This window comes from Barbus barbus (genome assembly GCF_936440315.1).
Source record: "Barbus barbus genome assembly, chromosome: 43".
NCBI classification, from domain to species: domain Eukaryota; kingdom Metazoa; phylum Chordata; class Actinopteri; order Cypriniformes; family Cyprinidae; genus Barbus; species Barbus barbus.
This window is the reverse complement of record NC_136721.1, coordinates 15,139,656-15,157,982: the sequence shown is the minus strand read 5'-3', so window position 1 is coordinate 15,157,982 and position 18,327 is coordinate 15,139,656. Positions and strand designations below refer to the sequence as shown.

At 35.5% G+C, this 18,327-nt stretch overlaps 1 protein-coding gene across 1 annotated transcript; it reads left to right on the top strand.

Annotated features, from left to right (window-relative positions):
* Window positions 1–2,544: 2,544 nt before the first annotated feature.
* Window positions 2,545–17,539, top strand: LOC306862813 (5-hydroxytryptamine receptor 4-like; the record flags this gene model as incomplete). Its single annotated transcript, XM_079405823.1, has 6 exons — window positions 2,545–2,639; window positions 2,730–2,861; window positions 3,280–3,480; window positions 4,946–5,099; window positions 5,635–6,197; window positions 17,446–17,539. Exons 1-6 carry the CDS (start codon window positions 2,611–2,613, stop codon window positions 17,537–17,539), a joined length of 1,173 nt encoding a protein of 390 aa, XP_079261949.1. The 5' UTR covers window positions 2,545–2,610.
* Between the last annotated feature and the right edge of the window lie 788 nt (window positions 17,540–18,327).

The following is an 18,327-nucleotide window of genomic DNA, read 5'->3' as shown; positions in this document are numbered from 1 at the left end:
TTACCTTGAATATTTGATGTGTTTTGAGGGCATAATAAGACATATGACTTCAATTTAGACCAGTATTTTTCAACCTTTTTGTTTTATGTACCCCACAGCACCAACAGTATGGCTCAAGTACTCCTTCTTTGACATTAAATCTGAAATATGTTTGCAAAAACATCTATAAAGTCTAAAGTGTGGGGTATGTGATATTAACACACTCACACACACGTATAAATATTCCAAATATATTAATATTAAAATTGTATTGTTAATATTATTTATTAAATATTATTTTATAATGTTAATGTTATTTAATATTATTATTTATTATTTAATACTTATTTGATGATCCACATCATTATTTTATTATCCTATTTATTTAGAATCAAGGGTCTTCTAAATGCCTAAACATAAATGTAAATATATATAAAAAATACAGGTCCTTTTCAAAAAATTAGCATATTGTGATAAAGTTCATTATTTTCTGTAATGTACTGATAAACATTAGACTTTCATATATTTTAGATTCATTACAACACAACTGAAGTAGTTCAAGCCTTTTATTGTTTTAATATTGATGATTTTGGCATACAGCTCATGAAAACCCAAAATTCCTATCTCAAAAAATTAGCATATTTCATCCGACCAATAAAAGAAAAGTGTTTTTAATACAAAAAAAGTCAACCTTCAAATAATTATGTTCAGTTATGCACTCAATACTTGGTCGGGAATCCTTTTGCAGAAATGACTGCTTCAATGCGGCGTGGCATGGAGGCAATCAGCCTGTGGCACTGCTGAGGTGTTATGGAGGCCCAGGATGCTTCGATAGCGGCCTTAAGCTCATCCAGAGTGTTGGGTCTTGCGTCTCTCAACTTTCTCTTCACAATATCCCACAGATTCTCTATGGGGTTCAGGTCAGGAGAGTTAGCAGGCCAATTGAGCACAGTAATACCATGGTCAGTAAACCATTTACCAGTGGTTTTGGCACTGTGAGCAGGTGCCAGGTCGTGCTGAAAAATGAAATCTTCATCTCCATAAAGCTTTTCAGCAGATGGAAGCATGAAGTGCTCCAAAATCTCCTGATAGCTAGCTGCATTGACCCTGCCCTTGATAAAACACAGTGGACCAACACCAGCAGCTGACATGGCACCCCAGACCATCACTGACTGTGGGTACTTGACACTGGACTTCAGGCATTTTGGCATTTCCCTCTCCCCAGTCTTCCTCCAGACTCTGGCACCTTGATTTCCGAATGACATGCAAAATTTGCTTTCATCCGAAAAAAGTACTTTGGACCACTGAGCAACAGTCCAGTGCTGCTTCTCTGTAGCCCAGGTCAGGCGCTTCTGTCGCTGTTTCTGGTTCAAAAGTGGCTTGACCTGGGGAATGCGGCACCTGTAGCCCATTTCCTGCACACGCCTGTACACGGTGGCTCTGGATATTTCTACTCCAGACTCAGTCCACTGCTTCCGCAGGTCCCCCAAGGTCTGGAATCGGTCCTTCTCCACAATCTTCCTCAGGGTCCGGTCACCTCTTCTCGTTGTGCTGCGTTTTCTGCCACACTTTTTCCTTCCCACAGACTTCCCACTGAGGTGCCTTGATACAGCACTCTGGGAACAGCCTATTCGTTCAGAAATTTCTTTCTGTGTCTTACCCTCTTGCTTGAGGGTGTCAATGATGGCCTTCTGGACAGCAGTCAGGTCGGCAGTCTTACCCATGATTGCGGTTTTGAGTAATGAACCAGGCTGGGAGTTTTTAAAAGCCTCAGGAATCTTTTGCAGGTGTTTAGAGTTAATTAGTTGATTCAGATGATTAGGTTAATAGCTCGTTTAGAGAACCTTTTCATGATATGCTAATTTTTTGAGATAGGAATTTTGGGTTTTCATGAGCTGTATGCCAAAATCATCAATATTAAAACAATACAAGGCTTGAACTACTTCAGTTGTGTTGTAATGAATCTAAAATATATGAAAGTCTAATGTTTATCAGTACATTACAGAAAGTAATGAACTTTATCACAATATGCTAATTTTTTGAAAAGGACCTGTATATATAAATTGTAGTTGCAATAATCGTAATATGCCAACTTTTAATAGACAACTAGATTAGGAAGCAAGCCAGAGAAAAAATGCAGAGAAGAGTCACTTTCCAAGTAATTTTACAATGGCTTCATTTCACGAATATTGCTAATACATCAAAACTTCACATGTATTGTATTCTACTCAAATTTGCACATATTAGACATATATTGCATTGTACATAGTTTATTAGAAACACTAATATTTTTTAGGTCCTAATTTTTGTCACTGATTTAGCCAACAAAATGCTGATTGACAGCATGCAATGATTAGTTCTTGTGAGCCTGTAGATTTGCTTAGAAAGGAAGATGGTCAGACACTCATCATGGTTCATATTTACTTGTTATATCCCACAAGCCTGTGTTTCATTTACAAACGTGCTGATGGTTTAGTCTCGGTGCTCTCACTTTGAAGCTCATGCTGAAAGAATATGATTGATTTTGGGATGTGAGAACGCAAAACAGTTGTGTTTATCCCACAGGAGAGGGACTGCATTGTCTTGTGTGAACAAAACCCCATCTGACCACTTCCATACAAATGACCAGTGATGGCCACAGCATCAGACTCAGCGGACGAGTAAGAACTACCTCTAAATATTTCATTACATATATAAGTATTGATCTTATCTGTTTATATAGAATTGGTTGCATATATTTTTGTCTACAGTTCAGTGGATGAAGGTGTGTCTAAACACACTTCGAAGATAACGCTGTCTATCGTCCTGGTGACCATCATTATACTGACTGCACTTGGTAATTTGCTTGTGATGGTGGCTCTCTGTAAAGACAGACATCTAAGGTAATGCTGTTTCACATCTACATTTAAATTCGCTGTGTCAGTGTACATTTTTGATGTTAAAAAAATATAAATTAAGTTTAATATGCAACAAGATATCTAAAAGTAAGGCATTTGTAGGTTAAAGGAATAGGCTAGTTCACCCAAAAATGTCTGTCATGAATTACTCACCCTCATGTCATAAAATTTTTTTTATAAAAAAAAAACAAATATATATATATATATATATATATATATATATATAAATAAATGTATGATGTTAATACCTGGAAATGCATAATAGTCTGTGAGGGTTCTTAAGTATAATAAAGTATCATAACAGCTTAAACATGAGTATTTTCTGTGTATAGACACTAAAACATTTTCTGCAGTGAACTAATGCTTATTACTGTTATTTATTTACTGTTCCATATATATATAGGAAGAAGAAGACCAACTTTTTCATTGTATCACTGGCATTTGCAGACCTTCTAGTTGCCCTTGTTGTGATGCCGCTGGCAGCCATAGAGCTGACCACAGGTCAGTGGAACTATGGAGAGACGTTCTGCTTGGTCCGTACCTCACTGGACGTGCTGCTAACCACTGCATCTATTCTGCATCTGTGCTGCATTGCACTAGACAGGTGCGTGAAGCTAATATAGAAACAAAAAATGACTAATGTTGTTCTGCACAAATGACTGCTTGTGTTGCCATGGCAATATTGAGAATAGAGGTCTTAAAATAGAACATGTTATCATGTTATTAAGCAGTTTTCTTTGCTAGATTTGATCTTTGATTTTTTTTTCTCTCTCTAAAACATGTTTGGTTCATGACATGCAGTGTCATAATTTTTATATATAATTTTAGATACATAAATGTATATATAAATTTATATACATTAAGTTAAATAATTGGAGTAATTAAGATTTTTTATTGAAGTCTGTTAAGATCACCACAGCTGCATTTATTTGATCAAAAAATACAGTAAAAACCGTTATATTGTGAAATATCATTACAAATTAAGCAGCGATAATAATTAAGCACCAAATCAGCACTTTAGAATGATTTCTGAAGGATCATGTGGCACTGAAGACTGGAGTAATGGCTGCTAAAATTCAGCTTTGCATTTGCATTTTAAAAATATATTAAAATAGAAAACTATTATTTAATATTCTAATAATATTTCACAATATTACTATTCTTATCAAATAAGAGTAAACTCTTGGTAAACATAAGAGATGTCCTTAAACAAAAAAAAAAGATTGATCATTCCAAACTTCTGGATTTATTTATTCATAGTTTATTTACTTTTTTTCCCTTTAAACTGCAGGATTTGCATCTTGGCATCCAGAGGCACTCTGAAAGGTTTAAGCCCTGTAATCATGCGTAACCAAATTACAATGTGCTACAATGCTTTTCTGGTACCCTGCTGTGTTATATACAAAGATGATGTCCGGTCTGTATTGTTATGTGTAATTTATATTTTGTCCGGTTGCTAATTGTTATGTTTCTTTGATGGTAAAGATGTGTTTTATGTACAACGATTCACTCACAGAGTGAACTTTACATTCAGAAATGTACTCACAAAAAACGAAACACATAGTTTATGTCTTGACACTAACTCCAGGGGTTTGTCAGCGTGTCAGATAATTATGTGTAATTTGCTGGATTACGCATGCAGATTTTCTCATGCTCACCCATTAGGAAGACCGCAGCTCTCTTGGCCGTAAGAGAGCAGCTGTGATTTATGCACCGCACCTGGTCCATGTGGCAGTAACATGACTCATTCTTAGTCTCTCAAAGCCTTTCTCTCTCTCTCTCTTTCGAGCAACAAATTCTGTTTGTCTATCCCACTGTGTCACCAAGTCCTTTCTCCATCCATATGATTCCCATGACTCATGATGTCTTTGCTTCTACAGTCTCTAGTGAGCGCGTATTTTCTGGATGTACATAATTCACAGCATTAGCTTTTCAAAGAAAGATCAGCAGAATCATCTGGGTAAATGAAAGTAGAGTATGTAGGGACGCATTGATTACGAAAGTCACTGTACTGCCTGACAGCATCCATGAATCATTCTTGAGATGGTTGCACTTCTTGTCTTGGGCAGGTACTATGCGATTTGCTGTCAGCCTCTGGTCTACAATAACAAGATGACACCTGTGAGAGTCTCACTGATGCTGGTTGGATGCTGGGTCATCCCCGTTTTCATCTCTTTTCTTCCCATCATGCAAAGTTGGAATACCATTGGAATCGAGAGCATTGTAAGTAAAGAGCGGTTGGATGCATTCTTCTTGTTATGCTGCTGTTTGATACCTTTTAAGTAATTACTATCTGCTAGATCTGTGTAAGGCATTAAAAAACTGTTTTGAAAAAAAAAATGCCACAAATACAAGGTACAAAAAATGTGAAAATTGTATGCAACAATTAAAAAAATGGAATGATGTTATTTATGTTGGCAATATTGTAGAAAGTCTGTAAATGATGTTACTTCTTGAGTGTTACCATTTACAAGGAAGTTATTTTAAAGGAACAGTTATTTTAAATTGTGATACAGTATATTTCAATATTACTGTTTTTACAAAATTTTTGATCAAGTGAATGCAGCTTTGATGACCATAAGAGACTTTTAAAAGACATTTTTAAAAATCTTACTGACCACAAACTTTTGAACAATAGGCCAATATCAATCATTTATCAGTTATCAGCCATAAGATGAAAATAATTCTCAGTTCTTGGTATCAGCCATAAATTTAATATTGATGCATCCTTAATTTATTTTCTGTTAAATTTTCTCAGATCGAACAAAGAAAATTCAACTCCTCCCGTAATTCGACTTGTGTGTTCATGGTGAACCGACCCTATGCTCTGGTGTGTTCGGCCGTGGCCTTCTATGTGCCTCTGGTGTTGATGGTTCTCGCCTATCAACGAATCTATGTCACCGCTATGGGACACGCTCGGCGAATCGGCTCGCTGCACCGGGCCGGCTCAGCCCCTTCTTCAAATTACCCCAACCACGATCACCACGGCTCCAGTCGCATTAAGAACGAAACCAAGGCAGCCAAGACGCTGGCTGTCATCATGGGCTGCTTCTGTCTGTGCTGGGCGCCCTTCTTCATCACCAACGTGGTGGATCCCTTCATCAGTTACAGCGTGCCCTGGCAGATGTGGACCGCATGGCTCTGGTTGGGTTACATCAACTCGGGATTGAATCCGTTCCTGTATGCTTTTCTGAACCGAGCTTTTCGGAGAGCCTTCCTTATGATCCTGTGCTGTGGAAATGAGCATTATACCCCGCAGGGGGGCTTTAGTCCGAGCAGACGGCACTCCGAGTCTGTCAACGGAACCTCCATTTCTCTCAGGTACAGTTAGTCCCTCTTGAACACACGGAGCTTTCAGAAATGAGTTCTGAGAGAAAAGAGATGAAAAACAACCTTAGATGAAAAGTGCACGTAAGAATGTTGGTAAAGTGCTCTTGATGGAAATTTCTGGTTGGACACACTGCATCATTAAGGTCCTTTTCCTTTATAATTTAGTTGTTTGCTAAAGGCCACACATATATATATATATATATATATATATATATATATATATACGCACAAAGCATTTATATATATACAGTACACTGTTCAAACTTTGGGGTCAATAAGAGTTTTGTAATGTTTTTGAAAGTCCACTCACCAAGACTACATTTAATTGATCAAAAACACAGTATAAAAACAGTAATACTGTGAAAATGTTTTCCATTTTAATATATTTTCAAATGTAATTTATTTCTGTGATTTTCAAAGCTTATCATTACTCCAGTCTTCAGTGTCACATGATCCTTCAGAGATCATTCTAATATGCTGATTTGGTGCCGAAGAAACATTTCTTATTATTATCAATGTTGCAAATGGTGGTGCTACTTACTAATTTTGTGTAAACTGTTACATTTTAAAGTTTCTTTAAAGAGACTTTATAGAAACTGACAGCATTTATTTGAAATAAAAGTCTTTTGTTACATTATAAATGTATTCATCAGGTTCGATTAATTTAATACATCCTTGCAGAAAAAAGGTATTATTTTCTTTTAAAAAATGACTGACTGCAAACTTTTGAACAATAGTATATTTATCATTTTTGATTTTAATGTTGAATCTTCAATGAATATTTCTGAAATTAGGTAAGTTGTTAATTTCTATATCAGGGATCTTCAATTGCTAAACTAGTTTTTACTAATATTTAATTTTCCATACTTTCTGAGAAAAAAGATGTGTGGTAAACAAAAATACAACTAAAGCTAAAGTTATGAGCTAAAATTCCGTTAAATATTTCCCTGTCCTTCTCACAAAATGCATTATGTAAAATTTAAATGCAATGTGACAATATAGCTAATCAATAATGATTATTTGAATGGTTTTGAAATGTAAGTATCATAGTGTAAACCTTAAAATGCAAGCCTCAGTTCTGTACATTATGTAACAAGGTGTCCCTTCTCCATCTCTCTATCCTTGGCCTGAAAAATGCTAAAAATGTTAGAAATGATAATGTCTCAGTAATCTTAGACTATCTTAGACATTATCATAAAAATGATCTTTATAAAACCCATTTAGAAACATGCTAATACCATACACGCTTTTACAAGACACTTAAGAATGACATAATCAGCTGGAACATGCTCTGTAACTCTGAAAGTGAAAAGCTGCGTTTAGCCGCAAGAGCTGGTAGAATATTCAGCATCAAGTCTTTCCACAATTCCAGTTGTTTTTCTCCTCATAGTTTCAGACTGTTTTAAGTGGGCTCTGCTATTACAAAGGCAATTACCCCCAAACTGGTTTTGCATAAGTATAGATGACATCACTTTGCGGCTCTTGATCAAAACAAAAGCACATGTTTGTGACCATGCAATGTTCATCGCTCTGAAACTTTATGATCTGCGTAAAACAACAGAGGCATTTTAAATACACCACTATTTATTTTCCCGTCTTTTATTTGTGCATTTCTATTATTTGTGTGTGTTTTCCACCCCAGGCGAATTAATTACTTCATTGATGTTTTGACCTTTCTGGTTTTTATGGCCAGTACTATGAATGTCTACGCTCCGTGGTTTGCCGTCTCGTCCTAGCAAAATACTTGTCGTTTTATGCACCAATATAATGGGTGTATCCTTATGATTTGCTTTGTTACAATGATGTTTTGGGGAATTATTCCCCATTTTATTACTGTAAAGTGGCTCTAAACAAACCATGATGTTTGGTTTGCATGAGTAGTCTCCTTTTTTAGATTTTAGTGTGCTGCAAAGCCCTTGGCCAGGCATGTGGCATCTTATTTCAAGTCTTTTAAATCTTATTTTGCTGTATATTATTCAGGATATGGTTTGACATTTATAATAATTAAACTAGCTAACTATTTTTTGGCACATTATTTGTAATAATAATAACATTTGTAATAGGTTTTCCTACATTTAATGGCAGAACTGTATTAGCGGAGCCACTAACATAACTTAATTCAAAAGATCTGACACATCTACCATTTCGGGAAAAATAATTAATTGTAATCATACATACACTCAAGCGCTGGGTTAAATACAACCCAGAATGTTGGGTTAAATATTTAACCCAACCCTTGGTTGAAAACAACCCAGCATGCGTTCTGTCCAATATTTACCCAGCACTGGGTTGCATTTAACTTGGCTTAAATGCAACCCAGTGCTGGGTAAATATTGGACAGAACACATGCTGGGTTGTTTTCAACCAACAGTTGCAGTAACCCAACCGCTGGGTCTAAACAACCCATTCGCTGGCTTTGTCCATATTTTACCCAGCGCTGGGTTGTATTTAACCCAGCATTTTTTAGAGTGTATACAGTACAAACATAGACATAATTTGCTAGATTTAGGGGTGACTAAATGTTATATTTTAAGATGAATAAATAAGCTCTACCAAAGAGGAGATTTGATTTGAATCTAGTTTGTTTAACTGTAGTGTTTTTTCAAAGGCTTGATTTAATCTTTGTTTTCCCAAGGCAGTCTATGTCAAAAATTATCTCAGAGGGTGTTTCTTAAGAAGATTTACCCGCCTCTGAAATGTTGATATTATTGTATCCAAATTAATAGTACACATTCAACTCACTTAATTGCTTTAACGCATCTGCTTATTCCAGTGTTTTGTTTTAAAGCAGCTTTCAAATGCTATAATAATAAGGATTTCGAGTTACACTTAGTCCCTTTTGTTAGGGGCTGCTGCAGAATCTGTCCTTGTGCAACACGAGTGAATACACAGCGAGAAGTGTTTTTTTTTTTTTGTCTAAAAGCTACAGCCTTGATCCCCGCATGAAGTATTTTAGCACCGCATTTCTCCCACTTTGTTCGTTATCAGACTGATGATTGGCGATGCAGAAAAGGTGTCAGAAGACACAGCTCTCTCTGCTTCTGTTTCCATAGAGACATCTCTAATGGCCAGCATCCAGCAAACCTTAACCGTCAATCACAGCCTTTCACATTTTCCATATTCTACACATTTTTTCCCTAGAACGTTCCTGAGGTATGTCTGGAATGTGACATTCTCCCTAGCAAGGAACATTTGGGCGACTTAGCCATGTGGTTTAAGTCCGCTCTCTACTCATGTGGAGGGCTTTGAGTTGAGCTTTCTGAATCCGTTCAGTGGCGGCCAGACTCACGTTTCACTCGGTGTGACTGAAAAAGTGTCACGTTTGAGAGGAACTTTGGACCTTTGGCTCAATCAGAACCAGGTATTGCAAAACACTGCTGTTTTCCAAGATTTAATAATGCAGGACTGTGTCCAAAACCTATTCAGAATGATATGTACATGTTAGCAAGCTTGAAGGTAAACGTCTCAGCATTCAGGTTCAGCCAAGGTCAAATCAAATCCTCCACATAGCTGTGAAACCCAAAGCCAAGAAATAAAATCAAAACATATGAAAGAATAGTTCATTGTTGCTCTTCAATGTAATAAGGAGCATGATTGAGGAATGAGAACATTCTGATAGCGTTCTCTCGCTGATAACTTCCTGAATAGAAGCTGAGATGAAGGTGGTCGCATGTCTTATGGCTCTATCTTAGATTAAGGACATTGTTGTTATTGGTGTCTATAAAAACGTCCCATCAGAGAGAGAAATTAAATTTGATGGCAGTGTGCGATGCAGTGCCCCTGCACCCTGACATCACTTTTATTCAAACCTGTCTCAACACATTTGATGATGAACACCTTTTGATGAATTTGACACTGCAGTTAAGGCCTTAAATATTGATTCTTATATATTATGGTGTCAGATATAATAGCTGTGTAGTTTTAGTTTTTGCCATTGAGATCGCAGACACTTAGAGTGAGTTAACAGGAGCAATGGGTTAATGTGTCCGATTGATTTTACAATGTACTTTACATGCTTTCCCTCCTTGCCGACGCAGTTATTAACTCAGATTGATCTTAGAAGTGGCACTATGTTAGCAACCCACTATACAAATAGTGCCAGTGATGAGAAAACCTTCTCACCGTGTCTAAAAGAGGGCATAGCTATCAAATAAATAGTTATTATTATGAATTATCTTGTGATAATAAACCATTTGATTAGATACAGCATATTATAAAAGGTGCTGGAATGTTGGTTTGACTTTCAGCATTGAACTTCTGTCTAAATTGTTAAAGGAATAGTTCATCCAAACATTCAATCATCAGTGTTGTTATTATTAACTACAAAACTAAAACTTAAAAATAGTTTTCTGGTCATTTAAATAAAGCTGAAATAAAATATAAATATTGAATGAAAAGCTTAAAAATGAGAAGTTGTTTTGGCAACCGTTTCAAGTTAAAGTACTAAAACTACACTGTAAAAAAAACAAAAAAAACAGGTTGAGCCAACTTAAAAGTTTAAGGCAACCAGCTTCAGCAGATTTTTGAGTTTTCTCAACTTATGTTTTTAGGAAATTTCTCAACTTTGTGTTGTATAAACTTAAAACAAGAAGTTGAGAAAACTCACAAATCTGCTGAAGCTGGTTGCCTTAAACTTTTAAGTTTGCCCACCTTTTTTTGTACTAGAACTGGTTATATCTGAATATACACAAGTGTAAATGAGATTTGAGAGTTGAGGTGAAAGATTATTATTTAATAATGGCTTGAATTATTGTATGGCTTAAGAAGACTTGGAATAGATTGCCTAAATCATATGGTAATTTTTTTCATTTTTAGGCGTTTGTAAATTCTTGGTCACATTCATTTTTATTCTATAGAAAAGAGCAGTATGAACATTGTGCTAAACATATGGAAGCCTGTTTCCGCCACTGAATAGAAAAATAAAAAACATAATTGTGACTTTTTATCTCACAATTCTGACTTTTTTCTTGCAAATTCTGACTTTTTCTCAGAATTGAGTGATATAAACTTACATTTGCGAGTTATAAAGTCCGATTTTGAGGGGGGGGAAGACTGATATGTTCTCCGAATTGCACGTTTCTATCTCACAATTCTGACTTAATAACTCGCAATTGCGTCTTAAAGTCAGAATTGCGAGATAAACTCGCAATTCTAAAAAAAAGTTTCAAATTTTTGAGATATAAACATCTCTTGATTCTGAGAAAAATGTCAGAATTGTGAGAAAAAAATCAGAATTGCGAGATGTAAACTTACAATTTTGAGAAAAAAGTCACAATTACTTTTTTTATTTTTTATTCAGTGGCGGAAGCAGGCTTCCATATAAACATCTACGTTTGTGTTCAGTGGGAAAAAAATAAGTCACAGCCGTTTTAAATAACTTGAGAGTGAATAAATTACAGAATATTCCATTAATAATACTATCCATTTAATACTGTCCATTTAAACATTGCCAGTCTTAAAGTCCATATTAAAATGAATAAATATATTATTATTTATTAAAGCCCATTTAATAATTTCTTTGATAACTATTAAAGTGGCTCAAATCAAAAAAATAATGAGATGATCAGTAACCTGAACACATTTGATCTCTACCGTTTCTCTTGTGAAGTCTAAATGAGGTTTGGCTGAGCATTTGAATGGTATCTGCTAAAACCCATTGATAAAGATAATGCTTCCATGTTTGGTCAAAACTGCACCAGTTTCACTCTCAGCTGCACCAAATCCTAGTGTTTCAGGTTAATGTCAGGTCAGGCTATGAGCTGATCATCAGACTAATGGATAGGGTCTTGCATGCATATCTGTTTTAAACCATTTCCCCTGTTGTTTTAAAAAATGTTCACAGGGAGTCATTGTGCTCCCTATCTGTGATCACTTTTTTAAAGACATTTCACAATCCTTGTTAGTTTTTTGGTTTATTTTGTAATTGTGAGCATTAAAAATGTTGTTGTTTTTTCTAAGTGCTTTTAAAGCTGTGATCTTTAAATGCTGAAAATATCTCTCCAGTCAGCACGAAAAACAGTTCTGACATTGTTTCGTATTTCTTGTTTTAATGCCAAAGACGGAAATGTTTGTTCCCCTGGTGTCCGTGTGAGCATATGGATCCAATGTAAAGGCAGTGCCAAATTTGTCAGGAATGATTAAGAGTACAACAGATATTTGGCCAGCGGGAATTTCAGTATATGGCCTCTTTTTAATTTTCACTGGCAGTATTGAAAATGTTTTCCTTTGTATGCTTTCGTCTCTCATGTATAATGTGCACGGATTACTCTAGAAATGCGGCCCTATAGATACAAACGAGGAATCCGTATCCTCTTGTGGTTTGACTCGTTACAGATGTTTGGGATGTTTTTAAGTGATCATACTACTTCGATGTGGTTATGTTTGATTTGGATATCAAAATGAAGGTTTGTTTGGTTAGATATATCTGCACACATTCTCTGGACCATTCTTATTTTTGACCACCCGTACTGTCGGTTTTATCTTTAGCAAAGTTCACAGTAAGCACAGTGCGGTTTGCTGTGAAAGTAAACTTGTGTGCTCAGTTTCAAGTCACACTTTTATTATTATTATTGTATAGCAAAATGGAAATTGGTCATGAAAAAAAAAAATTATCTTCTAAATAATCTCTTCATGAAGAAGTGCTGAGGAAAGAACAGAGGATAATGTCAAATGTGTAATTTATATGTCAGGCACAGTTACAAATGACTGAGATAGACTAATTACTGCACTCAGACTTAATTACTTTAGGAGCAAAAGGTTGAGTGATGTTAACGGATGTTCCTCTTCTCTGGCACTAATTGGTCTGTGCAGTTACTTGTTGGATTTTATTTGCTCATTCGATTCTGTTTCCAATCAATAGCTACGAATCATAGAGGATGGTGTTTCTCTGTTTATGTAAAGTCAGTCAGTCATTATCGCAAAATAAACCTTGACAGGTTAATTAGGACGCAGAAGAGGAGTGAAAGACATACAATATTCTTCAGCTAAGATAAGAAAAATTTGACTAGCAAAAATATGTACGCTGCAATAATATTACTGTAATAAAACTGAGATCATCTGAGGTCATTTTCTCTACAGCTGAGAAAAATTATGCTAGATGGCAACAGTTACGTATAACTCAAGAGCAGGAGTACTTGAAAGTAGTAGCGATTTCAGTTAGGGTGTTGTAACATTTGCATAATGTTGTGGGCAAAAAATGGTCCATTGCCAACAGTGTACAGATATTTGAAGCACACTGCACACAATTGACCAGTGAACATGAGCGAAATCTGTGTGGGGAACTTTTTCGCCTATGCAAATTTCGCCTATTTCGCCCACTCTTGCGAATTCCCATTGGAATGACTGGAAATTGCCCGCAAAATTTGGCAATATTAAATGTGGTCACACCCCAAAAATACTTTTATACAACGAAATTCGGTCATCTTAAGAGGCATCTGCTCGATTGGAAATTTGAGGGACGTGAACCCTTGTGCGAATTTTCCATCAGATTTGCAAGTTTCGCCACATCGACCTATTTAAAGCTGCTTAGTTTGGAATTGATCATGCTTAATGTATCACTACTACTTCACTATTGACAGTGAACAGTGGACCATCTTTGCCTGCAAAATTTCTTAGAAGTTTCGCAAATGTGATCATGTTTTTACCTGGAAGAGCATATACTGTATTGAATTAGAAATAAATATTCCAGCAAGCCGCTTAATAGTATATTTTTCTTCATTTATCTTTTATCTTCTCTTTTTTCCCACTTGTCTTTTGTTTGTGTTCTTCCCCGGGGATGCTGAAAGATTTTTTTGATAGCTTCTAGCGAAGGACAGAAACGAGATGAGGACAGAGATCAGTCAAAGAAGAAAGCTTTGAGACAGACAGGCTGCTCTTTTTACAAAGCTTTCAAAGCTCAAAGCCTGCCTGGCCTGTTGTAGGAATCTGTTTTGGCATATGGGGAGAATTATTGGACATTAGGAGTATAATGTAGCTCATAAAGGGGGGAACTCATCTGAACTGGATTACTGATCTTATCAATCTCAGTCTTATTATAGAACAGTTCATGAGAAAGGCCTGAAAAAGGTTTAAAGGCATGCCTGTCGACCCAGGGTTCCTCTTTTCTTTTGGGAGATTAATAATAGTTAGAGCTGATTGCAGAGGGCTAACTGCAATATTATTTAAAGGTATAGTTCATCCATTTCCTTACCCTAAAGTTGTTCCAAATCTGTATGAATTTCTTTCTTGTGTTAAACACAAAATAAGATATTTCGAGTGCTGTATGTCTTAAGAACTTCCCAGAATTTTGGAGACCTTAGAAAAGTTCATATTTTAATACATTATCCACCCCATCATAACAATCATGCTGCATACAGTTACAAGGCAATCTGTGAGTAAAAGCTAACAAGGTTTTAATTTTTGACAGATGATTTGATAAAGATAATTTAATCAGATTTCACTCTGACATTCAAGGTTAATCTCATTTTATTCTGGGCAGCAGAAGCACATTTACTTCTTATAAATCAACATTCATTTACAAAGCAAATTTATCAGTAAAGAATAACATTTCCATTCTACCTAAATTAATTTTCTAATCGCATTGTAGAACTTAGTACCAAACATGTGATCGTGAAATTATGTATATTTTTAGGTACATATTATATAGCAGCCTCACATTATTCAGACTGTGTAGTATATTTATTGGAATAGTCTATAAAAAACAGATAGTTGTTTTATTTAAAAAAAATTATATCATATTTAAAAATTATATCATAATTAAATCATATTGTTCGAAACCTGTTGGATAGATCTGATATTAATGGAAGCCCGTTTCCGTCACGAAATAAAAAACTTTTTATCTCACAATTCAGACTTTTTTTCAGAATTACGAGATATAAAATCAGAATTGTGACTTTTTTCTCACAATTCTGAGTTTACTTCTCACAATTTATGTAGTTATGTTCTAAGTTTATGTATAGCATTTCTGACATTTTTCTCTGAATTATGAGGGGGAAAAAAGTCAGAATTGTGAGTTGTATGTACCATATTGGTGCTTGACTGATGTGTTTATGATAGACTATTTTTATGAAAAAGACCTGTGTTAAATTATTAATTTATCCTGTTGTTTATCATGGAAAAATAGCATTGAAACAACATGAGGGTGAGAAAATAATGACAAATTTTTTATTTTGAGGTGAACTATCCTTTTAACAATGTTTGCATTAACTTGTGCAATAAACGGAGAGGTCTTGAGTTTTGCATCAAATTTTAAAAAGGAAAGCCAGTCGGAGAGATGAGAAAGTGATGAGGAACTTAGTGAGTTTGTGGCTTGTGTGACAGTCAGGCTGAGAATTCCTCAATCTTACCCTGACCCTCAGCCAAGATTCGCTCGAGTGCAACTCACGAGTCAATCACTCTATACTCCCCCAGCATACTTGAACCTAACACACATTCTTTCAGCTGTTTCGCTCCACCAAACAGCTGTTGTTGTGCTGTATCATGATTAAATGAACAACATGCTGAGGACAGAACCCTGTAAAGCCCTATTCATGCAAGACAAATGGGATGTGACACTCATGCTGTCCGTGCTGAAGAGTTTTGTAGTGCTCAGCTTAAATGCATGATAATGTGTGACTGGCTAGATGTGCAAAAAGTGTGAAGTTTCATCCTAAGAAGATCTGCAGCAAGCTGAGGTTCACCGAAACCTGCTGTAGTGCTGAGATAATGCAGATCAAGTGCTAGTTTTAGAGTTTCTGCCCCACATTCTGCTCCTCCATGATGATGGTTTCTTTTTTAACATTAAGCACCAGCTACAGTCTTTCAACCAGAGATGTAGGAATAATATGAAAAGTGGAAGGGGCTTGGCTCGTTTATATAAGACGGTGTAACATTTGCCCAATTGCAAACAGTGCCATAAATTACCTTTTTAGCTTTTAGCTGAAGTCTGAGTACTGAAAGCAATTTTTTAAAGTCCATGCGAATGCACTTACTGCTGTTTCTAATTTTGATGTCTGCATGGGCTTTATAAATCAGATATTAATATGGAATATAGACAACATACTTAAAGTCAAGAATTTAGAACAGTCATAGTTTAATCTATGACAATGAACATGTCCATTCAAACTGAGTTGCATTACAATTAAAAAAAAAGAGAAAGAAATTAATACTTTTATTCAGCAAGGACACATTAAATTGATTAAAAGTGACAGGAAAGATATTTCTTTTTTATATTTCTATTATAATGTAATATGATATTTCTATTTCAAACAAATGCTGTTTTTTATGTTTTATTCATCAAAGAATCCTGAAAACTATTTTCAACATTGATAATAATAAGAAATGTTTCTTGAGCACTAAATGAACATATTTGAATGATTTCTAAAGAATCATGTGACACTGAAAATTCAGCTTTGCCGTTACAGGAGTAAATTGCATTTTAAATATATAAAAATAGAAAACAATTATTTTAAATTGTAATAACAGATCGCTGTTTTACTGTATTTTATTCAGATAAATAAAAAACCTAAACACTTTAAAAACTAACTTTTAAGCAGTAGTGTATGTGTTCTGTATTAGCAAAACATTAAAATGAAGGTAAATCAACCCTATTAGGAGTTTTTGGATGAAAACTACATTTATTATAATTAATAATTAGTCACAGATGTCATCTAAATGGCAACTGTAACACAGAACTGAGCATTGTGAAAGTTTTCTTTTTGACTGGATTAATGGATGCGTACCATAATTGTGCAAAAACTCTTCAACACGGTTTAATTAGATGTTAATGGATGTCTAAATTTGTTCAGAGGAATGCATTTGATTGACGTACATGGTTTGCTTGAAGTTTTTTATGAAACCATTAAGAGAGATCCTTTGAAACCATACTTTCTCTAAAGCTAAAACAAATCTAAGAACAACTAAAAAGTGTACTGACGGATTGAACCCATGAAGGATTCCTGTGTATCTTAGCTAAAGAATAACTTTTGATGTTTCTAAGACATAACAGGGATATTTAGAAATTGCATATCCAAAGTCAGTCCATATATGCTCTATATGTGGTCTATTATCTTTTTCTGGTTCACATTTCATTCACTGGCCATTGACATTAACAGTATACATTCCTTTTCTTAGAAAACCTACAGCTATAAAAAAAGAAAGAAATTTGCATTGAGCTGCATTTGCTTCTTTTCCAAGAAAGCTTCTTTGCTTCTTTCCAACCAAGCAGAATATAACAGTGTTTTCTGTTTGTTTTTGTCTTCAGATTGTCATTTCTTCAAAACCGAAGGTACAGCGACAATTCCAAACGATTTCTGTCATGCGAGCTGGAATCTCAGGAGTCTGTTGGTGCATCATAGCCAAGAGTTCAATGCCTACAGATGCAGCCTGAGGAGAACATACAGACAACAGCCTACATAGGACATATGTGTCAAATCAAGAGACTTCGTTGCAGTTTCCTTTCGGTGAGAAATAACAAATCACAAAGATAGTTTATAGGCCTATTTCGCAGAACTTCTACATTATGTAAGAATGATGTTAGCATGCAGGTATTTTATCAGACAGCCTAAAATCATCAATGCAACTAGATAAAATGTCCAGGAATGTTCAAGGAGATGGATAAGGTTTCAAAAAGCACAACAAAGGAAAAGGCAGCAAAGAAAATACACTTTAAAATAATTAGTTCACTTAAAAATGAAAATTGCTGAATATTTATTCACCCTCAGGTCTTCCAAGAAGACCACCTCTTGCTCACAAATGGATCCTGTGCAGTGAATGGGTGCCGTAAAAAGAGAGTCAAACAGCTGATAATTGTAAAGTGTAAAGTGGTCCTCCAGCAACAGAAAGTCAGTTCCTAGAGGACTACGGACCTGCAGAGTTGATCTCTAACCCTATAAACAAACCTGAAGCAGCTAATCAGGGTCTTCAGGGATTACTAGAATCTTCCTGGCATGTGTTTTGGTGCTGGTTGGAGCTACATTCTGCAGGACACCGGCCCTTCAGGACCATGGTTTGATACGTGTTTTAGCCAGAAGCAACGGTTTGAAGTTAAACACATCATAATGATGGATTTGTTTCTTACAAACATGCAGCTTTTCACTTTACAAGATGACCGATGGACTGGAGTCGTGTGGATTATTGTGATGTT